Here is a 25,827-nt window from a genome sequence, read left to right as displayed (position 1 = left end):
AACCAGTGGGCATTGTTATAAAAGTGGGGGGGGATTTTGAATTAAAGTTTGAAGGTGGGATAGTACACAAGGCCATGGACAAACATGTGAATGCGGGAGTGTGACTCAGAATTGAAATGGTTGGCCACTGGGAAGTTGCTGTTGTTGTGAATAGAGAGGAGCTGCTGAGCGAAGCAGTTATGATGTTGTTACCATCACAGAATCATGGCTAAAGTATGGATGTCATTCGGAGCAGAATGCCCAAGGATATAGAGCAAATTGAAATATAGGCAGATAAGTAGAGAGGATAGCGTAGCTCTGATGGCAAGTAAAACATTAAATCATTAGAAAGAGATGATATAGGATCACAGGATAGATCATTGTGAATGGAGTTTTCAAGGAGATAAATTGTGTTTTTTTTTGGTTAGGTCACAAAAAGATACAAACACTTCACAACACAGATTTCATTTAAAATGCCAGAGCTCTGCTCAAGCCAGACAGTCTAGGCTCCCAGTGCCTTTGTAAAGACAATGGAAACTGCTTTGCTGAAGGACTTCACAAGTAGGTGTTAATTGGACATACTGTGAAGTGATTTATTGTTGTTTTGGAAAGCAACAGATGAATGGACTCAGAAGATTGGGTCCAGTGCTGCAGTCTGTCTGAATGCAGTTTGCTGTTCTAGGAGGGTCATGTGGTTTTGCAAGCAGAGAGCGAGGAGAGAGAGAGTGAGAGAGAAACTGCTGGTTTTCTGCAGTGGCTTTTAGAAGCTTGTTTGAAATCCAATTTTGAAGACAGGTTGTGAGTTCTTAGTTCAGCCTATTCAAAGCCCCTGTGGTCCACACACGAGGAGATAGATGGCTGGATAATGTTTCACCTGAGTTAATAGAAACAGAAAAGGAACTCTGTGGTGATATGAAAGAAAGAACTTATCATCTGGAAAACCTTGATGGGCAAGTTTCTCCAGCAAGATACTGAAGTGGCAGATGGGAAGGAATCAGTTATGTGTGTCCAACGAGATACAAATCTAGCCAACCATTTCCTCTTGTAAGGATTACAAGCGTTTTCAACAGGCTGAACTCAGAACTCACAACCCATCTTCAAAATGGGGTTTTTACAAGCCTGCCAGCTTGTTGTAGCCTCTTAAATGCCACTGCAGAACTGTTCTCTCTCTCTCTCTCTCTCTCTCTCTCTCTCTCTCTAAGAGAAATCCTGTTAGTTCTTTCCTCTCTCTTGGATTGTAAAATCCAGATCCTCTTACAGGGCTAACCCAATCCTTGAAAGATCTTTATCAGTATTTTGAGACTGGACTCTTCCATTTGCACCTGCTTTTTGAAATTCCTTCCAAAACAATTTCATATTCTTTGCAAAGGCATGGATGCCTGCATGTCTGGCTTCAACCTTGCTCTTGCATTTTAAATGAGATGTGAAGTGTTACTCTGTTTGTGAAGTGACCTACACAAAACTCCACAATCTATCTCTTTTATAAATAATAAAAAATATAATATACGCTATAACAGTGTATTTAAGGGAATGACTGATAGGTTCTTAATTAACCAGGGCAACAAAGGTTATGGGGTGAAAGTGGGGCTGAGTGAGAAAATGCATCAGCTCATGATTGAATGGTAGGGCAGAGAATGGGCTGAATGGCCCATTCTGCTCCTGTATCTCATGCTCTAATCATAGAAATTAACAGCAGGAAAACAGGCCCTTCAGCCCTACTCATTCATGCTGACCAACAGTTCAATTTGCCTGTAAGTGGTCCATATCCTATTAAATTTTCCAATCCACCTACTTGTCCAAATGTATTTTAAACTTTCCAGTTGTTCCCACCTCCATTACTTCCTCTGGCAGTTCATTCTATATTGTCACCACCCATGTTGTAAATAAGGTGCCTCTCAGATCTGTTTTATATCTTTCCCCCGTCACCTTAAATCAATGCTCTCTTGTTTGAGATACCCTTACTCAGGAAAAAGCCTCTTACTATTTGCCTTCATCAATGCCCTCATGATTTTATAAACCTCTATGAGGTATCCCCTGACCATCGTGTGCTCCAGGGTGAAAAGTCCCCATCTCTCCAGCATCTCCTTGTAATTCACCAGTTATAGCCCCACTCTTGTTAGTCCTGCCTGCATCCTTTTCAGCTAAATTACATATTTCCTATATAGGTTTGTGTCCAAAATTACATACAGTAGTCCAAGTGTGGCCTCACCAACGTCATGTACAGTTGTAACATCTGATCTCCGCTCCTGAACTCAACACCCTGACCAACAAAAGCAAGCATGTCAAACACCTTCTTCATCAACCTGTGTCACCATTTTCATAATACTACATACCAGTACTCCCAAGTCTCTCTGTTCTACCTCCAACATTCCCAAGGACCATTCATCGTACAAATCCAGCCTTGGATTAACCAACAGAAGTGCAACATCTCATAATGTCCAATTTAAGTTTCCTCTGCCATTCATTGGCCCACTTTCCCACTTCATAATCCTGTTGTAATCTTAGATGTTCACTATTCATGTGCCTGAACTACCTATTTTGTTAATGCAAACACTTCATCATTCCCTTCCATATTAGTCAACCCTTTGTCCATCCGACATCTTTGTGCAACAGGATCAGTGAATGGAGTTTCATTCAAACCTAATAATCAATCCCTATTTTGCATTGTTTTCTCTCTCTGTGGTTGTCTGTGTGAGATGAGCTTCATTTTAAATATATAATTTAAAGCTGCAATTATGCTGGCTTGAAGAGTGTGAGGATTATTAATGGCACATCAAAAGTAAATTTTAAATTTAAACATACTGCACGGATACACGCCATTTCGGTCCAATTACCCTACAACCTCCAGTACGTTTCGAATGGTGGGAGGAAACTGCAGCCCCCAGCGAAAACCCACTCAGACACAGGGAGCACGTCCAAACTTCTTACAGACAGCGCTGGATTCGAACCCCAATACTGATAGCTAGTGCTGAAAAGGCATTGCTCTAATCACTACGCCAACCATGTCGCCCATTTTTGTAGATTTGATTTTATTGATATATTTTTGGGCTTAATGTTGTGGAAATTCTCGTTCATGATTTAAATTGAGCACTTCCATTTCATAATGAATATACTTGTTGAGAAGGGAAATATTTTTTTTAGTATGTCATATCCACATTTACTGTTGTAAAGAAAACATCTATTAGACAGATTAAAATTTTCCTTCATTGTAACAAGTGATAGAACGTAGAACAATACAGCCTAGTACAGGCCCCTCAACCCTTGATATTGTGCCAATTCGTATATTCCTTCTTAAAAAAAAAAGTACGAAACCCTCCCAACTCCATAACCCTCTATTTTTCTTTCATTCATGTGTCTAAGAGTCTCTTAAATGCCCCCAATGTTTCAGCCTCCACCACCACCAGCAATGGCAGGGAGTACAGGCCATTACAGCCAACAAAGCAAGGGTGAGCACGATAGGTGGCTGTGCTGCTTCATGACCCAATGAGCTGTACACCTTCTATGCCCGCTTTGAGAAGAAGAACCAAACAGTGCCTACTAGAATACCTGAAAAGTCTGAGGACCCTATGATATCTGTCTCTGATGGCAACGTCAGAACATCATTCAAGAGGGTAAACCCTTGCAAGGTGTCAGACCCTGACGGCATACATAGCAGAGTACTGAAAATCTGCACCAAACAACCAGTTGCAGTGTTCACGGACATTTTCAACCGTTCATTGCGGTAGTCAGAGGTTCCCACCTGCTTCTAAAGGGCATCAATCAACCCAATAACCAACGGTCATGGCCAGAATTAACATGTACCTAAGCAAAGATCTGGACCCACTGCAATTTACTTATCGTCACAATCGCTCCACAGCAGATCAATATTGCTGGGTCTCCATTCAGCTTTGGATCACCTCAAAAACAGCAATTCATACATATAGATGTTCTTCATAGACTACAGCTCGGTCTTCAATACCATTATTCACTCAGTGTGGGTCAAGAAGCTACAAACTCTAGGCCTCTGTACCACCCTCTGTAATTGGGTCCTTGACTTTCTCATCAAAAGACCACAGTCAGTATGAATTGGAAACAACGTTGTCTCCTCACTGATCATCAACAAATGCACACCTCAAGGATGCTTGCTTAGCCCACTGTACTTGTTTTACACCCCTGACTGTGTGGGTCAGGCACAATTCCAATGCTATCAAATTTGCCAATAACATCACAGTTGTCAGCAGAATTGCAAACGGTAGTGAGAAAGCATGCAGGAGGGTGATAAGTCAGCTCGTTGAATGGTGTAACGACAACAACCTTGTGCTCAATGTCAGTAAAACCAAGGAGATGATTGTGGACTTAAGAAAGAAGTCAGGGGAACACAAATCAGTCCTCATCGAGCGCTCAGTCGTGGAATCTGATGGCAGCAGGGAAGAAGCTGTCCTTGTGCCACTGAGTGCTCGTCTTTCGGCTCATGTGCCTTTTCACTGATGGTAGCAGAGTGAAAATGGCATGGCCTGGGTGGTGGGGGTCTTTGAGGATAGAGGCTGCTTTTTAAGAGATCGTCTCATGTAGACGTTTTCGATGGGGTAAGGTCTGGTGCCTGTGATGTTGCAGGCCGAGTTAACAATCCTTTGGAGTTTATTCTTGTCTGAGAGTTGGTGCCTCCATACTAGGCAGTGATCCAACTGGCCAGAATGCTCACCATGGTATACCCGTAGAAGTTTATGAGAATCATTGGTGACAAACGGATTCTCTTCAGACACCTCACAGAGTATAGCCGCTGGAGAGCCTTCTTTGTGATTGAATCAATGTGGAGGCTGCAGGACGGAGACTCGGAGATGTTAATACTCAGGAATTCGGAAGTTCTTGACTATATCCGCATTAAGACACACACAATATTTACACACAAAAGATATACTAGCAGGATATCCGGTGTTGCCCAGGAAAATAAAACACTCAGTTGTTGACATACCTCTGGCATGGAGTCAATTACAACTGCACTAATGGAAGAATACTCAATGTCAACTGAGTAATTGAATGCAGCATTTAGCAGGTTGGCTGTAGTAAATGGCGCTGCCCTTTGGTTGGCATTTCTTGGAGTCTTACTTGTTCTTTATCAGCAGACTCTTGTCTGCTCATGGAATGCCTGGTGGCATCAGCACTGAGATAGGCTTGGCATTGTTCCTCAGCTACTTGCAGCCTACTCCTTGTTTGTCTGGAGGCCTGAGCACTGAGGCAGGCCTGGTGTTGCTGTTCTGTTTTCCACTACCTGCCCTTTGCTTGTCTGGAAGCATCAACAATGAGGTGAGACCAATGTTCCTCTGCTGTCTCTGACTTTCTCCTTTGTCTAACTCTGCAGGCTGAATGTACATTGATGCACAGCACTGTAACTAATTGAGGTGTCTCTGGTGCAAGTTCAATTGTTTTTAAACTTTATATGTCCTTGAAGGTTAAATTTGATGTGGTCATGACATTCAGCATCAAGTGTTACCACAATTATAGTAAACAGTAATGCAAGTCAGTGCTAGTAAATACTAAATAGTAAATACTTGTACAATAAATAGTAATGTACATCAGATGTAGGCAGCCTCCAAGAACGCGGCGCGGGCTACACACTCTACTGGTCTGGCAAGCCTTCGGATGAACGACGCCTATCTGGTGTAGGCTTCATGGTCAAGAGCTTCATTGCCTCCAAACTCGAAAACCTTCCGACAGGCCTCTCGGACCGAATCATGTCCATGCGACTCCCACTTCAAAACAAGCGTCACATCACCCTCATCAGTGTCTATGCTCCAACCCTCCAGGCGGAACCAGCAGAAAAGAACAAGTTCTACACCGACCTGCGCAACCTCATCCAACGTACCCCTACAGCCGACAAGGTTGTCATCCTGGGCGACTTCAACGCTCGTGTCGGCAAAGACTCAGAAACCTGGCCAGGAATCCTGGGCAAGCATGGCGTCGGCAAGTGCAACGACAATGGGCGCCTCCTGTTGGAGCTCTGCGCAGAACAGCGGCTTGTCATTACAAACACCCTTTTTCAGCAGAGGGACAGCCTTAAGACCACCTGGATGCATCCCCGATCCAAACACTGGCACCTCCTGGACTACATCCTGGTGCGAGAAAGTGACAAACAAGATGTGCTCCACACCAGGGTCATGCCTAGCGCGGAATGCCACACTGACCACCGGCTGGTTCGCTGCAAGCTCAACCTTCACTTCAAGCCAAAGCCCAGGAACAATAAAGCCCCCAGAAAGAGGTTCAATGTTGGAAAACTGCAGTCAGACGAAGCGAGAGGAAACTTCCAGGCAAACCTCAAAGCAAAGCTCGACGTTGCAACCCGCCTCCCGGACCCGTCCCCTGAAACCCTCTGGGATCAGTTGAAGACTACCATACTGCAATCCACTGAAGAGGTACTGGGCTTCTCCTCCAGGAAAAACAAGGACTGGTTTGACGAAAACAGCCAGGAAATCCAGGAGCTGCTGGCAAAGAAGCGAGCTGCCCACCAGGCTCACCTTACAAAGCCGTCCTGTCCAGAGAAAAAACAAGCCTTCCGTCGCGCATGCAGCCATCTTCAGCGCAAACTCCGGGAGATCCAAAATGAGTGGTGGACTAGCCTCGCCAAACGAACACAGCTCAGCACGGACATTGGCGACTTCAGGGGTTTCTACGAGGCTCTAAAGGCTGTGTACGGCCCCTCACCCCAAGTCCAAAGCCCGCTGCGCAGCTCAGACGGCAAAGTCCTCCTCAGCGACAAGATCTCCATCCTCAACCGATGGTCAGAACACTTCCAATCTCTTTTCAGTACCAACCGCTCAGTCCAAGATTCCGCCCTGCTCCAGCTCCCTCAACAGCCCCTAAGGCTAGAGCTGGATGAGGTTCCCACCCTGGATGAGACATATAAGGCAATCGATCAACTGAAAAGTGGCAAAGCAGCAGGTATGGATGGAATCCCCCCAGAAGTCTGGAAGGCTGGCGGCAAAACTCTGCATGCCAAACTGCATGAGTTTTTCAAGCTTTGTTGGGACCAAGGTAAACTGCCTCAGGATCTTCGTGATGCCACCATCATCACCCTGTACAAAAACAAAGGCGAGAAATCAGACTGCTCAAACTACAGGGGAATCACGTTGCTCTCCATTGCAGGCAAAATCTTCGCTAGGATTCTACTAAATAGAATAATACCTAGTGTCGCCGAGAATACTCTCCCAGAATCACAGTGCGGCTTTCGCGCAAACAGAGGAACCACTGACATGGTCTTTGCCCTCAGACAGCTCCAAGAAAAGTGCAGAGAACAAAACAAAGGACTCTACATCACCTTTGTTGACCTCACCAAAGCCTTCGACACCGTGAGCAGGAAAGGGCTTTGGCAAATACTAGAGCGCATCGGATGTCCCCCAAAGTTCCTCAACATGATTATCCAACTGCACGAAAACCAACAAGGTCGGGTCAGATACAGCAATGAGCTCTCTGAACCCTTCTCCATTAACAATGGCGTGAAGCAAGGCTGTGTTCTCGCACCAACCCTCTTTTCAATCTTCTTCAGCATGATGCTGAACCAAGCCATGAAAGACCCCAACAATGAAGACGCTGTTTACATCCGGTACCGCACGGATGGCAGTCTCTTCAATCTGAGGCGCCTGCAAGCTCACACCAAGACACAAGAGAAACTTGTCCGTGAACTACTCTTTGCAGATGATGCCGCTTTAGTTGCCCATTCAGAGCCAGCTCTTCAGCGCTTGACGTCCTGCTTTGCGGAAACTGCCAAAATGTTTGGCCTGGAAGTCAGCCTGAAGAAAACTGAGGTCCTCCATCAGCCAGCTCCCCACCATGACTACCAGCCCCCCCACATCTCCATCGGGCACACAAAACTCAAAACGGTCAACCAGTTTACCTATCTCGGCTGCACCATTTCATCAGATGCAAGGATCGACAATGAGATAGACAACAGACTCGCCAAGGCAAATAGCGCCTTTGGAAGACTACACAAAAGAGTCTGGAAAAACAACCAACTGAAAAACCTCACAAAGATAAGCGTATACAGAGCCGTTGTCATACCCACACTCCTGTTCGGCTCCAAATCATGGGTCCTCTACCGGCACCACCTACGGCTCCTAGAACGCTTCCACCAGCGTTGTCTCCGCTCCATCCTCAACATCCATTGGAGCGCTCACACCCCTAACGTCGAGGTACTCGAGATGGCAGAGGTCGACAGCATCGAGTCCACGCTGCTGAAGATCCAGCTGCGCTGGATGGGTCACGTCTCCAGAATGGAGGACCATCGCCTTCCCAAGATCGTATTATATGGCGAGCTCTCCACTGGCCACCGTGACAGAGGTGCACCAAAGAAAAGGTACAAGGACTGCCTAAAGAAATCTCTTGGTGCCTGCCACATTGACCACCGCCAGTGGGCTGATAACGCCTCAAACCGTGCATCTTGGCGCCTCACAGTTTGGCGGGCAGCAGCCTCCTTTGAAGAAGACCGCAGAGCCCACCTCACTGACAAAAGACAAAGGAGGAAAAACCCAACACCCAACCCCAACCAACCAATTTTCCCTTGCAACCGCTGCAATCGTGTCTGCCTGTCCCGCATCGGACTTGTCAGCCACAAACGAGCCTGCAGCTGACGTGGACTTTTAACCCCCTCCATAAATCTTCGTCCGCGAAGCCAAGCCAAAGAAGAAAAGAAGACATCAGAGCAAGCTCATCAAAAAATCACTTTTGAACTTCATATAATCTTAAAAGTTAAATTCAATGTGGTCATAACATTCAGCATCAAATGTTAGCCTTACTGAACCTCCTTGGACATTTCTAGAGTGCTTCATATGGATTTGCATGGAAAACAGGCAAATAAACATACATGCACAAATATATATTAGATATAGATACACACACACACACACACACACACACACATCATCTCTATCATTTAACGGTTCACATACAATATAAACATCCCACAACATTTTCATACGAGGTATGCTAAGTAGAATTTACAGGTTGAAGAATATTTGGCTAGTTTATTAATGCAGATTAACAGAGTAGATAACTTGAAAACGAAGATATGTGAAATGTATAGCTTAGCATTTCAAGATAATTGAGTTTTTGAAGTTATAGGTAAAATGAATCTTTGTTGCAGATTCATTTTGGACAAATGCATGCTTATTTTTAAAATCTCATTTCTATTAGATGTGCACATCACTGTTATATTTTGTGAAGATGATGTTACAAGATATTTGTGTTCAGATTACTAAATTTCAAAAGTTCAAAAAATACCATGGGTGTAGTTTAAATGGTGGTAAATACAGCAGCATGGACTCATGGGCCGAAAGGGCCTGTTACCATGTTCTGTGACCATTTTTTTAAAAAAAAGTATTTGGGTATGCATTTTGGATTTACAATGCTATTTTTCCATTGTAATCAAGCCTTTGTCAGCACCCAGGAAAGTTAATGCATTGTACCAAAACATCCATACCCATAACTTATTTGGCATAGCTTTTTTGATTGACAAAATTTGACCTAATAGGACATTTTCAGGGAATCCATTAATTTTTTTCAAACAATTAATGGTACTAAAGAACTGAATAATTGATGACGTTTAACAGCTACATACATTTATACTGTTCTGTACTGTATTTACACACTGCATGATCCCTCAAAAGTAGTATGCTAAAATAACCATTAATCAAATATTGGCCATAGTGTAGTACAATTGTGCTATATTGGAATACTTTACTATTGTCAGGTGTCACTGGATTACAAGAATTGTCCTTATAGCTGAGTGGAGTGTAGCATGCATAATGTCTGCATTGTTTATATCCATCCATGTTGACCTTGCATCCAGTCAACAAAAACTCATTCCTGGGTGTACTCAAATTTTAATAATCCCTTAAACCAGGAAAAATTAATGTTCTTGATTCCTAAATTGCATTTTATTTCTGGCAGCCATCATACAATCAAGAGGCAGTCTGGTCATAAAGTGTCTGTGGAATTACAGTCAAATTTTAAGATTGTATACCTTAATGTATGTGTCCACAAGTTATTAAGGCCTTGATTGTTAAAGTACGAGTGAATTTCTAGCATTGTGAGAAGTTGTATGCACCATGGTAATGTAAATGAACTTTTTCATGAAAGTTCATTAATTTTTAAAAAATATTTTCTGTCTCTTTTCTTTTCTAACCTATTCTTAATTTTTCATGAAAAATGATGCGAGAGTGAACCTCATTGAGAGGTTCCATTTTTTAATAGTTTTAATTAATAGCATTTAGAAATTTAACCTTTTACAGTTTTAGTTAATAACTAACAAACTACCATCCAATGGAGGATAACAGTAATAATCCCTGAGCAATTATTTAAATGTGATACTGTCAGAAAGGGCAAACAGTAAAGGTGAAGACAAATAAATGGTTTTGCTGAAGCACAGAATGAAACTGAACAAAATTTGGTATTAGTCAGTACATAAATTTAATGCAGTGGGAAAAGGACCATGGGTTTGTGCCTCCAATACAAATGTTGGATAATGATAGCTTCAAATATTTATTAATTTTCAAATTACTTTACATCTTGCACATTAATTAACTGGATAGAACCTGTACATTTCATTTTGTGCTATTGCATGGTACCATTTGTTCCTCCAAAAATAAGTTTACAACAAAAAAGTGAACAAAAGTACTATAAAGAAAATAATTTTAGAAGACTAATTATAATAACATTCTCAATATTCGGAATTCAAGCAAACGGTTAAAAAATAATTTAAATTAATTAATTTAAAAATAAATAAATATGAATAAATAAGTTTAAAATTGTTAATGTCCTACGAAGCAACATACATCCCCTTGAAGATGGGTGCAAATATTCAAACAGTGGAGCACCCCGGTTGTGCCCCGCCCACAGCAGCTGTTTGAATAAAGTTGTATGTAATAAAATGGCGTTACCTAGGATGAAAAGCCAGCTGATGCCGCTTTCCACTGAGGCAACGCTTCCAAAGAGTATCCTTAACCTGGCTTGGTAAGAATTTTCCTGATTATTAGTATTAGGGATATTAGTAAGGCTTTATCTGTAAACTTGGGAGCGGGGTTAATTATGACAACAGCACGGTGAGCGTAGCACTTTGCATCATGCTGTTACAGCAAATTTAAATTTAAATTTTGTAATTTACATAATTACCTGATTAAAGTGAACTTTATATAATTTAGGACTACAATTCTGATTTATTTTCAAATTACTTTACATCTTGCACATTAATTAACTGGATAGAAAACAACTGAAAATATAAAACTTTAGGATGAAAGGGTAGATTTCATGGTGTGGCTGCACACAGAAATTGATTGAGGTTACACAATCTCGGCATGATACATCTTAAAGTTCAGAGTTATTGAGGTTTGAATTGTAGACCTTGCGATATAGGAATTGGGGAAAGTATCCAACATTTTGAACAAGGAATCCGATTTACATCATGCTCAAGGGGATAAGACTGCGTCAGAGCCAGCACATAGTGATGCAAGAACTTCTGCTTTTGACTGTATTGGGGTATATTATATTATTATATTTTATTATATGTCTTTAAAAGAAAGAGGATGGAGGTTTAGTGTGTAGGTTACCAGAGAGAGAGAGAGACTTGTTGAAGACGGGTTGTGAGTTCTGAGTTCAGCCTGTTGAAAACACTTGTAGCCTTTACAAGAGGAAATGGCTGGCTCGAGTGTTTCTACTGAAATAAGGGAAACAAGAGGAACTCTGTGGTGACCTGGAAGAAGAGGTTATCATTTGGAAAATCCACGATGGGGAAAGTTTCTTCAGCAAGACAACAAAGTGACTGATTGGAAGGAATCAGTTTGTGTGTGTCCAACAAGCAACAAATATCTCTCTGAAATCAACTAGAACTTTCCTGAGTGGTAACCAATTACCTTTAAGCACCAGAGCCTGGTGAAAATTTTTCTGTGCACAGTATAAGAATTGCCTGATTCCTGAACTTGGAGAAGTGAGATTGGAGTGTGAATCAAAAAACTTTCCTGAACATATACACATTACATACATGTGCATTTAGAATTAGAAGGGGGTTAAGTTAATAGTAATAAGTTAAAGTTTGATCCTGTTTTTATGTTTAAAGAAAATTAAAAGCAACTTTTGTTTAAGTAACCATTTGTTTCGGTGAATTTCTTTTGCTGTTGGGTTTTGGGTTCCTCTGGGCTCGGAACATAATTTTCTCTAATCAGTCTGAGATACTTGCTGCTGATGCAAAGTGAATAAAAAATAAATGGTAGGGAGAATATACATTGTCCTCTGCAGCTATGTCAAATTTCCAAAGGTCTACCTAGTGTTCTTTCCTCAGAGCTGCAGAGGAAATTGTGAGTGGGGTCAGTGGGGGGGCACAGGGAAATCAATGGCATCAGATTTTTTTGTATTCAGTGTCATAGAATTGTACAGTATAGAAACAGGCCATTAGGCCCACCACATCTTTGTTGACCATCATGCCCATCTATACCAATCTCATTTTGCAGCTCAGTCCAGATACCACCAATTCTTTTTATGAAAACTTTACCCTGCACATTCCCTTTAAATCCCACCCATCTCACCTTTAAACTATGCCGTCTAGGTATTAACCCACCTATCATGGGAAACAGATACATGTACCCTTATCTATTCCTCTCATAATTTATCTACTCAATCATGTCTCTCAGCCTACTTCACTCCAGGGGGAAAAAAACAGATGCAGACAAATTTATGCTACTGAAGAAGAGTTCAGCAGTGCATGTTAAAGAAAGCACTAGCTGATGCATCCAATTTTACAGCAACACAGCTATTAACTGATATCATAATTTTCCCCAACATACCAACTCTTCCATGCATTGTCTGACACACTGAATTTAAGGGGACAACAACACCAAAAAAAGAGAATGTGTATATTAGATATTCAAAACTACAGTACTTGTACTTTCCTCCAGTTCCCTAAAGTGCTGCTAATATTCTCTTTGCTAATTAACTTGCATCTGACCTCCAAATTTACAGTTCAGAGGTGAAAAATGAGCTGGAAGCTAATGAAATTTATCTGACCTCCAAACCATATCTGGGCTCACTATTATCATATAGTTCTGCAGGATTTATGCCATACTTTGTTTCCTCACTGACACAAACTCTGTCCCATCTTGTAATTATCCAAGGAAATATATTTATAAGATGACAGACTATTGCAAACAATAAAACGCCAGCTTTTGATCCAAAAAATTGTGAGATAATAAATAAAATGCAAGCTTTATTTATTCTCACTGAGAAATCAAAACTTGTGAAAACACTCTCTGGTTTAAATTGCTTCCCATTATACCAAAAGATAAAAATGTTTCCCCCAAATATTCCAAATGAATAATTTTCATTATGCAACAACTTGGTAAATACCATGTTGCTTTGATACCCTATACAGTGTTCATCAATCATAAACTGTAGAAAATATGCATCGGAGTAATTATATTTGGTGCATGATTATATTCCCAACTTCCCCCATATGTTTTACTGAAAGTGATCAGAAATTAATTCCCATAGACATATTACATTTTATGACTATCTAATAAAAACTTACCCTGAGCTGCAGAGTGTGACGCAGAATTGTTTCCTCTAATGCATGAATCCACTGCTCTCTCTCATCTGCATCCCGGGCTGTGAAAACATAAATGGAAATTTTGGCAAAATGATAATGGAACCAATAGGAATGGGAAATGTAATTAAACTCCACAATTCTCAATAATTTATTGTCATTGCAATTAAAACTTCATTAAATTCTTGCCCTTTGAAGTATAAATTTATTTACCCCAAGAAAATCCATTGCTGAAATTTGCCCACAGTTCTTCAATGGAATACATCCTTTTTAAAAATATTTTATTTAAATTTTCCATACATGTATTCATGACAAATTACAAAATTATAATAATGAAATCATATCAAATCCATTATACCTGATGGTTTTATAAAACCCCCAAAAAGAAAATAAAAAATAAATATAAAAATTAACCCCCCCCCACAAATAATAACCCCAAAAGGGATAGAAAAAGGAGGAAAGAGAGAAGAATACAATTAGTAAGGAAAGAAAAAAGAGGACCTGGTTGTCTTTCTCTCGATTCTAAACTTTTTCAATTTTATTTGTTTATTTATTCCAATTAACGAGACTTCACCAGGTTTAGGGAAAGCCCATTTATAAATTTATACCTAAAATATGTAAACATGGGCACCAAATTTTCAAAAAATTATCATATTTATTTCTCAAGGTGTATGTAATCTTCTCAAGAGCGATATAGCTATGAATCTCCACAGACCATCTTTCCCATCCTAAATAAGAATCCAATTTCCATGTCACCGCTATACATTTTCTTGCAACTGCTAATGCAATTTTTACAAATTCTTTTTGATATAAATTCAGTTTAAATTTTGGTCTTACCCCTGAAATATTACCCAGTAAAAATAACATTGGATCCTGTGGAAATTTAACTCCTGTGACTTGGTCCAAAAAATTCCTAATTCTATCCAAAATGGTCTCAATTTTGGACGCAACCAAAATTAATATAGGATACAAAATAATACAATATTTTGTTATTATCAAATAAAAGCATATGTACAACAATGTTATTATCTAAAAGTAGAGAAATAGAGCCTTAATAGATCTATAAAGAAATTTATATCAGCCATGTATATATCATTGCAACTGAATACATCTTGAAATAATCAGATGGCTATTTAAAGAGAGCTTCAAAATCTGCACATCATTCATCATTGGAATATCTTATAATGTGAACCATCCTTCCATAACCTTTTCTTGATTTATTTTGAGCAACTTCTTGTGTGTTTACTTATGTTCACTTCGAGGTTCCAAAGTGAAACAACCAAAACCTGTTTCCTCATTAAGAAAAAACTTGCACCTAAAGAAAGGCTTGCATTTATTCCATCTTTCACAGTCTATGGGCTTCCCAAATTACATTGCAGCCAATGTAGTACCTTTCTTTAATACCTTTAACCACCCCCCATCATGGGTTTTTCCAAGAGATCATCTCTTCTTTCAGGCTACCACAGAGTTTTTCTTTTTCCCTATATCAGGGGAAACACAATAACCAGCCTAAGTCTTTATAATTGACTGCAGAGATTTGTAATCGGCTGAACTCAGAACTCAAAACCAGTATTGAAAATGGAATCTTGCAGCAGGTTTGCAAATCCTGAAGTCTTCAACACCTACTGCTGCAGTAAAACTGATTTGCTCCCTCTCCAAAGAATAGCATGCTTTTTTTCTCTCTCTTTTTGCAAAACCACATGACCCCTCTTAGAGCAGCAGACTTCAACCAGAAACTTGGATCGCTGACACCAGTTTAGCAATAAAAGATTAATCAGTTTCTGAGCCTGGGCATCTGTTCATACTATTCTTTTAAAGACAATAGTCCATTTTTATTCTACAACATTAGTTCAATTAACACCTACTTGTGAAGTCTTCACAGGCTCTCTACATGATTTCTGTAAAGTCAATGGCAGACACAAAGGCTCCATCTGCACAGGTTTTTGCATTCCAAATGAAATGTTTGTTTGTGAAATGTAACTGAGATGTCTGTTTGTGAAGTGTGACCTGAACTAAACCCCCATAATCTATACCTTTTTAAGATAATATTTTATCATAATTTTATTAACCCATTCTATAACACTATTTATTGCTAGCACTTTCCCACAGACTAGTCAACACAACAAGAGGGGCTGAAGGGCTCATCCTGTGCTGTACATAAAGCTTAATTATGTTATAATTAGGCATGATTAATTTTCTTCAAATATAAGATCATAATACATTGATCAGGATTTAGGGCAGGTTCACCTTCACTCGATGTGTCATGGTGTCACTGGTAGAAGGTAGAACAGTCCTAACCCCGGGGATGGCTCCTTCCAAGTGTGAAAGTGTTCAATGTCCCAGTTAGGGGAGGTCAAGTGTGAAAAACCAAATGCCCATTCCTATCCCAGCCAATTTAGTGGGATGCAAGTGTGAAAGGAGCTACTATAAAGATAGTGTAGAAATTGTAATGGGAGACAAGGAAATGGCAAAGGAACTGAATAAATGTTTTGTATCAGTCTTCACTGTAAATAACATTTGCATTATACCAGACTTTCAAAGGTGTCAGAGTAGAGGTGAGTGCAGTCACAATCACCGGAGAGAAGGTGATTGGGAAACTGAATGGTCTAAGGATAGACTAGTCTCCCAGACCAGATGGTATGCATCCTCAGGTTCTGAAAGAAATAGCTATAGATTTTGTAGAGACATTAATAATGACACACTCAATTTAATGGGACAATGACACCAAAAAAAGATTTTTTTTTAAAAAACCATTTTATCTGAGAACACTTTCAGTATTCAGATGATTCCAGATTATGGAATTAAAATGGGAGTAGTATAGATCTGCACAAAACACAAGCCCTTTTTATGGAGTGATGCCACATTGAAGCTGGCAGAGCAATTTCAGCTGCATGGGGGATTATGGGCAACAAAGACAGCCATTGATCCCACATTAAAACAAAAAGAGGCTCACCCCACCAGGCTCCGCCACGCCCTTGTGTGCCTCCTTCTGGCCTGGCTCAGCGGCTCTCTCCCTGCTTGCCGCCTGAGCCATATTCTCCTCTCACTCTTCCCCCAGCTCACCCGCTTGAGTCACGCTGCTGTTCTCTCCCCGTTTGCCGCCCAAGCTGTGCTGCTGCTCTCTTCCCGCTTGCTGCCCAAGCCGTGCTGCTGCTCTCTCCCCTCTCGCCAGCCGAACCGCTCTGCTGCTCTCTCCCGCTTGCTGCCTGAGCCGCATTCACTCCTCGCTCTCTCCCTACTCGCCACCCGAGTTGTGTTGTCTCCTCGCTCTCTCTAGAACATCTGAAAATATACTGTACATGCAGTAAAAAATATTTGTTTTTTGGTATCAAAGATAAAGGGATAAGGACCTGTATTGGATATTCAAAATTACTTGTACTTTCCTCCAATTCCCTAAAGTAGTGCTGGCAATATTCACTTGCACCTGACTTCCATGTCAATAGATTCTGGCATGGTTCCAGAGGATGTAAAATTGCAACAGTCACTGATATTTAAAAAGGGAGGCAGCAGAAAGGAAATGATAGCCAAACATTAGTGATTAGAAAATTGTTGAAGTCATTGTCAAGGGTGAGGCTATGGAGTACCTCATGAGGTTATGAAGCAAAGTTATGAAGCGAGGTTATGTACCTTAAGGTTTATGACAAGATCAGCCAATATCAGCATGGTTTCCTCAAGAGAAAATCTTCCCTGATAAACCCAATACAAATTTTTGAAGACACCACAGCAAGCTAGACAAAGTACATGCAGCAGATGTTGCATATTTGTACTTCCAAAAGGTCTTTGACAAGGTGCCACACGAAGACTGGAATCACAGGAAAGATCCATGCATGGTTAGAGCACTGGCTGACTGGCAGGAAACAGAGAGGGAAATAAATGGATCCTATTCTGGTGGGCTACCAGTTGCCAGTTGGTGCTCCATAGGGGTCAGTGCTGGGACCACTTGTTACGTTGATGTTAATGATTTGGATTGCTTTAGAAATGGATTTGTGCCTCAGTTTGCAAATAAAACAAAGATAGGAGGAGGGGCAGTTAGTGATGATGAAATAGAGAGGCTGCAGAAAGATTGGGATAGATTAAGAGAAGGAATAAAAAGGCAGGCTATTATTTGGGAGAAAATTCAAAATTTGGAGGTGCAAAGGAACTTTGGAGTTCTCATATAGGATACCCTAAAGGAGAATGCAATGTTGGCATTCATATCTAAAGGAATAGGATTCAAGAGCAGGGATGTAATTTTAAGGCTCACTTAGAGTATGGGGTACAGTTTTGGGCACCTTATTTAAGAAAGGATGTGCTGGCATTGGAGAGGGTTCAAAGAAGATTCACAAGAATAATTCATGTAATGAAGGGATTAGTACACGAGGTGCATTTGATAGATCTTGGACTGTACTCCTTGGAGTTCAGAAGAATGAAGCAGACTACAAAGAAGCATTTTAAATGTTGAAAGGACTGGACAGAGTATATGTGTCAAAGTTGTTTTTCATGGCTGAGGAGTCTCGTAAAAGAGAGCACAACTTTAGGATTGAAACTTGCCCATTTAAAATAGAGTTGCAGAGGAACATACAGAAATGAGGAGGATATCTTTAGACAGAGAGTAGTGAACCTCTGGACCATGGACAGCTGTAGAGGCCAAGTTGCTGGGTATATTTCATGCAGAAATTGATAGATATCCAAACAGGGTATCAAAGGCTATGTTAGAAGACAGGAGAGTGGGTGAATGGATCAACTCACGGTGGAATGATGGTGCAGAATGGTCTTCTTCTGCTCCTATATCTTATAATGACCAATGACCAGTTACTTTTACAAAACTGGCTGGCAAAATAATTCTTAATATTCAAAAGTAAATTAAATATCTAATCAATGAGTTATTACAAGCAACTAGCTCAATTTACAGTTGAGCAAAGTTTGTTTGCACTTATTAAATAATTATTAACAAATTTACCATAACAATATGTTCCCTAATATCAACACAAGGTCACTTATCATGCACAAGTTCCAGTGTTTATGACTCGACAATAAATAGCAGAGAAGAACAGCAAAATACCAGTAAAATCCATGAAGTAATTTAAATGTCTTAATTACCTTCAAGGAATTCCTATTAGCATAGCTCTTTATTCACACCAGTGTTCAAATCATATATTTTTCTTTCAATGTATTAGCAATGACCCCCATCTGACAGAAAGTGACTTTGTGACTTCTACAAGACTAAGTCCTGTCTGCTACTCATACAATTTCTACCAAGCAGACTGCTCATGCAGAGTGCAAAATTGTTGTAATTCACCAGTAATTCCTGCAGAATCCAAATGAATAACTTAATCATTATGTTGTCCTAGTAAATGGCGAAAATTTGCTAAGATCAACAAAAGGTAAAATATGTAAACAACCGTTTATTTTTCAATTTTAATTATTTAAAATGTATTTGTTGAAAACATTTATTATTCACCCATAATTGTCCTTTAGCAAAGTTTCAAATTTTGTTCAGTATTCATATAATTGTAATAATTTGGAAAGAAAATGAATCCATTGAACAAAGTTAGGAATGTTCCCAAATTTCTAGAAAGATTTTGTTAGTAAAATGGCTTCATGACCTACTGCAGATCTTCTGCTGAATTTATTCTACAGTTGGATAGAGAATATAGGTACAGAAGGATTCACAATATACTTCTAGTTTAGCATAATTTGTAATTTGAGGGAATCCTGCCAGTAGCAGAGTTGTGGAGCACTTGCTATCCTTGTGTTGGTTTGGAAGGTCCCTTCATGCTAAATGCAATGCATTTTAATCTGGTGCATATTGGCGAAACTATGTGCCAATCAGGCACCAGTGATTTTGCAAAGACAATGAAATTTTGAAGATGGCTTGTGGGTTCAGCCTGTTGAAAATCCTTGTAGCCCTTACAAGAGTGTTTCTCCTGAAATAAGGGAAACAAGAGGAACTCTGTGGTGACCTGGAAGAAGAGGTCATCATTTGGAAAACCCATGATGGGGCAAGTTTCCTCAGCAAGACATTAAAGTGGCTGATCAGAGAAAATCATTTTGTGTGTGTGTCCAAAGAGCAACAAATATCTCTCTAAAACCAACTTGAACTTTCATGAGCAGAAACCATTTACCTCTAATCACCAGAGCCTGGTGAAAATTCATAAATGTTCAATTCTGTGCACAGTATAAGAATTGCCTGACACCGGTGAACTTGGAGAAGTGAGAAGTGAATGATTGCAGTGTGGATCAAAGAACTTTCCTGATCATATTCACATTACATACACATGTACTTAGAATTAGAAGGGGGTTAAGTTAATATTAGTTAATACAAGTTAAAGTTTGATCCTGTTTTTATGTTTAAAGAAAATTAAAAGCAACTTTTGTTTAAGTAACCATTTGTTTTGGTGAATTTCTATTGCTGCTGGGTTTTGGGGTCTTCTGGGCTCTTAACAACTAGTTTCCAACAAGTCGAGGAATCAGTGAAGGTTTTAATCCGGCATCTAACATGCATAACATTGCTTTCACTTGCTCCAAAGTAAAAGAAGAAAAACAGGTAAATTGCAACCCCACCATTCCATTTCTTGACCAAAATCATTTTTTAAAATTTATTCTTTTTTCAAATAAGCGAATAGTCTTTTTTAAATTAATTAAAAGCCAAGACAGAAATTTAATGAAAATAAGTTTATATCAACCAAAAAGCAATGCTAACCTTTATTTTCAACTTCCAGCAAACTGGCATGTTGTATTCAAGAATTACACACAAAAGCATCCAACGCTGATTATGATACAAAGGTTGGAGTAATAAACGGTTATAAGAGGATATAGATAGAATGCAACGTTGGGCAGGAAAGTGGCAATGGAGTTCAATCTGGATAAGTGGGAGGCAATGCATTTTGGAAAGACAAACCAGAAGGCTGAGTACAGGGTTAATATTCGGTTATTTAATAGTTTGAATGAGCAGAGGGACCCTGAGGTTCAAATCCATTCATTCCTCAATGTCACCACACAGGTTTAGAGGATAGTTAAGAAAGCCTATGGGATGTTGGGCTTCATTAATAGGGGGATTGAGTTCAGGAGCAGAGAGGTCATGAAGCAACTCTACAAATCTCTGGTAAGACCACTTCGAGTATCATGTTCATTTCTGGTCACCTTATTATGGGAAAGATATAGAAACTATGGAGAGATTTACCACGATTGGAAAAGAAGCCTTATGAGACAAGGTTAGCAGAGCTGGAACATTTCTCTTTTGAGCGTAGATGGATGAGAGAAGACTTGATAGATGTCTACAAAATTATAAGAGGCATAGATAGGGTTGACCGCACCTGTTTTCCAAGGAGGAATAGCAAACACCAGAGGAAATATGAAGTGAAGGGATAGAAGTTTAGAGGAGACATCAGGGGTACTTTATTTTAAGAAAATAAAAGCAAAGAGTTGTGGGTGACTGGAATGCCTTTGCCAGGGAAGGTAGTGGAGGCTGAAACATTAGGCAAATTTAAGAGACTTCAGATAGGCACATGGATAAAATAAGAAATCAATAGTGACAGAATTCCTTTTTTAAAAAGGAATATATGGGAAAACACAACATTGAGGGACGAAGAGCCTGTACTGTGCTGTCATGTTCCATGTTCTATAGGGTGGCCTGGTTAGCACAGAAGGATGGCACAGTTAGCGCCATGCTTTGCAGTGCCAGTGATCAGGACCAGGGTTTGAATCCCGTGCTGTAAGGAGTTTGTACATTCTCCCGGTGTCTGCATAGGTTTCTTCCTCCCACCATTCAAAACATACTGGGGGTTATAGGTTAATTGGGCATGATTGGACAGCACGGGCTTGTGAGCAGAAAGGGCCTGTTATTGTGCTATATGTTTAAATTTAAATTTATAAAAATATACAAATTATCATGCGCCACCGAATTAAGATTTGGCCCAACCATACAATTCATTTTATTACTTTAAAATGAATATTCAGAGAAAATTCAATGGTGTTATGGGATTCCAAATACAAATTATAATTATTCTCACCTCCTAAATGATATGCTAAATATCAATTTTAATTATATTGCTTTATTTTTATTTGATTTTCTCAATCTCTTTTAAAAGCTTAGCTTGCCCAAGCTGCTTTCCAATTTGTTCCATGATCAAGCTCTCATTTTTCATTCTTGTTCTGGCCGTCTGTGTGTCCTTATCTTGGTGCAATTCTGTCACTATTGATTTCTTGCTAATCTTCATCATCCCCAGCCTTCTCATACTTTTTATTTCCTGCTCAATTTTCAATCTTCAAGGTCTGTTTAGCTCTCATTAATTTTCATGTGTCCGTGCTTTCCACATTCTACTTAAAAATCTCCATTTAACAGCAAACTCAAAAGCATCAGTCAATATAGATAGATGGTGAAGGAAAAGTATGGATTGGTGCTTGATCCCTGTTTCAGTGCTGTACAGTTTTATGATCTTAATGATGCAGCAGCTCTAAGGCTGATCATCTTAATCATGGATGAATGCAGCAGCAGTCGACACTGAATGATAACCACACGATTGAACGGAGTATTAGATCAAGTGAATATGTTGGAGTGGGCCTATGACTCACAATTGTCACCCGTGCTTGCACTTGAGAAATGTTCTTCTTTGGCTTGGCTTCGCGGACGAAGATTTATGGAGGGGTAATGTCCACGTCAGCTGCAGGCTGTATGCACAATCAATCACACAGAACACTCTTGGTTGTTGTTCAATTGCAGACAGTCCCCAGCAACTGGGGCTCAGGGATGTAGTCCTGAGGTCTGTTGCGACATACCATTGCATCTCTAATGGCAGTCAGCCTCTTTCTAAATTTTCTGATAAAAAGACAGTCTTCAGTCTGGCTACATCTTGCATTGGATCAGGAGCACAGCCTTTCAATTACTTTCTAAGTATGATGAGCCTATAAATAAACAGGTTTCTGTTTATGGGGTGGGGGTGCAAAGTTTAACAAGTTGGTCATTTGTCATAGGCCAGGCAGGGATCCTTAATATTCATTTGTGCAACCAAACTCTTAAGGATCAAGTTGGGTCATTGTTAGGTCTGCTTTGTTCATGAATGAGTGAGACAAACACCAGACTGAGTCGAAATCAGGGTTCTTTGTTCTTTATTACCGGATTGTAACACTTGCGACTAACAATGTTAGTCGGAGAATGCATTCTACCGTTATCAGCAAAATGGTGATTTTTTATACCCTTGGATACGTGCTTAGAACATCATCATATCATTACTTGTCCAATGACTAAAACTGTTGCTATCTTTTCCCTGCTAGCTTCCTGCCTCTCAATCCATCAATGTCTCTCTTATCTTGTAAGTACAAGGATGCATTCACATCTTGTTACAGCCCTGCACAGGGTAACTCCTTACACATTCCCATCTCATGATGTTTTACCTAACAGGAGTACAAGGACACCTCCCCTTCTTGTTACAGCCCTGCACAGGGTAACTCCTTACACATTCCCATCTCATGATGTTTTACCTTACAGTCATAGAATATAACAGCACAGTACAGGCCCTTTGGCCTTTAATGCGCTAAAAGGTCAAACCTGCTATTTTTTTTTCGTCCACACACCTGTCTAAGAATCTCTTAAATGTAGCAATTTTTACAGCCTCCACAACCACCCTGGTAATGCATTCCAGGCACCCACAACTCTGTGTAAAAAAAAATTATCCCTGATACCTTCCTTAAACTTTCCTCTCTTCACTTTGTACAGATGTCCTCTGGTGTTTTCTACTCCCGCCATTGGAAAGAGATGCTGCCTGTCTACCTTATCCATGCCTCTCATAATCTTGTGCACTTCGATAAAGTCACCTCTCAACCTTTTTCATTCCAAAGAGAAAAGCCTGAGCTCTGTTAACTGTGCTCTAGGACACAGTTAACATTCTGTTAACATTCCTCTACCATCAGACTTCTAAAGAACAAATTTAGAGACCCATTCAAGGACTCTTATATTGCACATTATTTATGACTTGATTTTTTTTTCTGTATTTCACTAGCTTTTTTTGTAGATTCTGCCTGGCCCACGGGAATAAAAATCTCAGCGTTGTTTGTGATGCAATGCATGTACTCTGACAACAAATCTAGTCCATACACATTCCCAATTTAACCTTTGAACTCCACACAGCATTTTAAAAGAAAAATCAATTTTTAATTTTTTTTTATCTATACAAAGCTATCACCGAGATTGATAGCAGTTAGTTTTTCACACCTTGTTTGGAACCACATTTCTCAGCATCAAGAATCATCAGATTTGCACTCTTTTAGGCAAGTAGAGTTTTCATTTCATTCCTGATGATGATAGCTTTTTCAGGAGTTTGAAATAGGCTACCCAGCTGTCAATCTACTCTTGAAGCAGCAATGATTTTGTTTGGTCGATGGTAATCGTATGGATTTTACTGATTAGGAGGACATGACGGTGGTAATGCTAATAGAAGTTGAGCAAAGATTGTTGGGCTTAATCTCAATGGAGACGGTCATTATTTTCCATTTGCGTGGTTCAAATATCATCTGCCATTTTTCAGTACATCATTGTTTTATAGATTTTGCTGCTTCATTTATTGAAGAAATATGAATGGAATAGAATATTTGAAATTATAATGAAAGGAAATTCTTTTGCAAATTAGTTCAAGATGATCAGTGTTAGGATACTGCTCTGAGAATCTCAAATATTTATGTCCTATATTACGTGGTCCTAGTTCAGTTTCCTTTGAGTGGGACCATCACGGAGAACAAATCAAGCTGCAAACCCTGCAGGCTTTGCAGATTGACCGTGGTTGACAGCAGATTGGGTACAGTGTACACTCAAATTCTATTATATGTTCCCAGTTTATTTTCATTTGAGTGGGACTGTCACTTTAAGAGAATAAATCAAGCTGCAACCCCTGCAGGCTTTGGAGATTGAATATATTAACCGCAGACTGCGGACAGCGTGTACTCAAATTCGCTACATCTGAAGAGAGAGGAAGTGGCCCTGGAACACAAGTGCAGAGACCATGTGACCACCATGTTTAAAACAAAACTGTACACTCTTTGATAAGGGGAAATTTTATGGAAGTAGAGCAGGAGCAACAGCTCTTGGAAGTAATACTGTGTTGAAGTGGCTTTGTGCAGTGATGGACAATTTGTCTGATTTCTCACTGTAAGGATGATGAGTGTGCCCCACCATCACTAAAGGAAAGGTCACTTTTGAGGGAGTCTTAGTGTACCACACTGTGACCAAAAAGAGACAGTCACTTTCGGCTGACCCACGAAAGGGTTCTGGAAGTTTTGTGAAAATCACTCATTTAGTTTTCCCTCTGCCAGATTGTTGACTTCCACCCACCTAAAAAGGAAATTTCTCTGGAACCATCTCGACAAGGATTTCATCAGTTTATAACAGTCTGCCACCTACTTCATAATTACTTCTTTGCATCAATTTAAAGCCTGTGTGTTAACACTGGATTTCTGAGACTGGCCTTTGAACTGACGTTCCAGAATTGGGCTTGAACTGTAATGGTTTGGGATATTTCCACACACACAAACACACACACATTTGCGTATAGTTGGGGGTTAAGTTTAGAGAAGCTAGATAAGATGTTATATTATTGGCAAATAATATTAAAAATATTATTTTAAATATAACATCGTCTTGGCTAATTTCTATAGCTGCTGTCTGAGTACATAACACCAATGTTGAGATAACTAGCCTCCAACAATCATGGCCATGCTCTTGTATTCTGCAGTGCAGTGCTTCCCCGATTTCCATGAATATTGGTTTTAAAAGAGCCATGGTCAAAAATTACTTCCTCTCAACCAGCCTCTGGAATTTATTTATTTAATCCACATTTGGACCAAGCTGAAATGACTTCTGAGCAGAGATGGTCAGAAGAAAAACCTCATGGAATTATTAAATGCTGTTGGGTAATACAGTCAATTACACCTTTAATCACTTCATTTATTGGCTACAGGTAGACTGAAGGGGAAAAGATTGGCTAGGTTGGAGATGTCTTGCTTCTTGCAATATCCAAGCAATATTTCACAGCAAAATCCCTTCAACACAATGTATCCTCCTGAAAATGGAGCACTCAGAATAATTCATAATTTTTCAAGAAATTATTAAATAAGGCTTTTCCATGCTGTGGCACAACATTCACCAACTTGGATTCGAGGTCAGCATTTTGTTATTATTTGCTATATTTTGTGTTAATTTTCAACACTAAACTATATTAAAGTTTCATTTAACTTAAAGAAATATTGACTCCTCCCTTCCAAATATTCCCATAAAGACTGCTACGTCCAAACCCCTCCCTCAGTACCTGCCTTGGAACTGG

The 25,827-nt window shown here is 39.9% G+C and overlaps 1 protein-coding gene across 14 annotated transcripts in view; it reads right to left on the bottom strand.

Moving 5' to 3' along the window:
• The window catches only part of osbpl9 (oxysterol binding protein-like 9), a 293,549-nt gene that overhangs the window by 131,661 nt on the left and 136,061 nt on the right, over window positions 1-25,827 (bottom strand). For 13 of the 14 annotated variants that reach the window (XM_069938639.1, XM_069938640.1, XM_069938634.1 and 10 more), the window contains one exon: window positions 13,523-13,599. In XM_069938639.1, coding sequence (XP_069794740.1) covers window positions 13,523-13,599 — 77 coding nt within the window. Of the gene's footprint in view, window positions 1-13,522; window positions 13,600-16,600; window positions 16,800-25,827 lie in introns of those variants that run through there. The other variant, XM_069938641.1, reaches the window with a different exon arrangement.

Source organism: Narcine bancroftii, chromosome 5, assembly GCF_036971445.1.
Source record: "Narcine bancroftii isolate sNarBan1 chromosome 5, sNarBan1.hap1, whole genome shotgun sequence".
Taxonomy (NCBI): Eukaryota; Metazoa; Chordata; class Chondrichthyes; order Torpediniformes; family Narcinidae; genus Narcine; species Narcine bancroftii.
The sequence above is the reverse complement of the archived record's forward strand: the minus strand, read 5'-3'. Positions and strand labels throughout refer to the sequence as shown.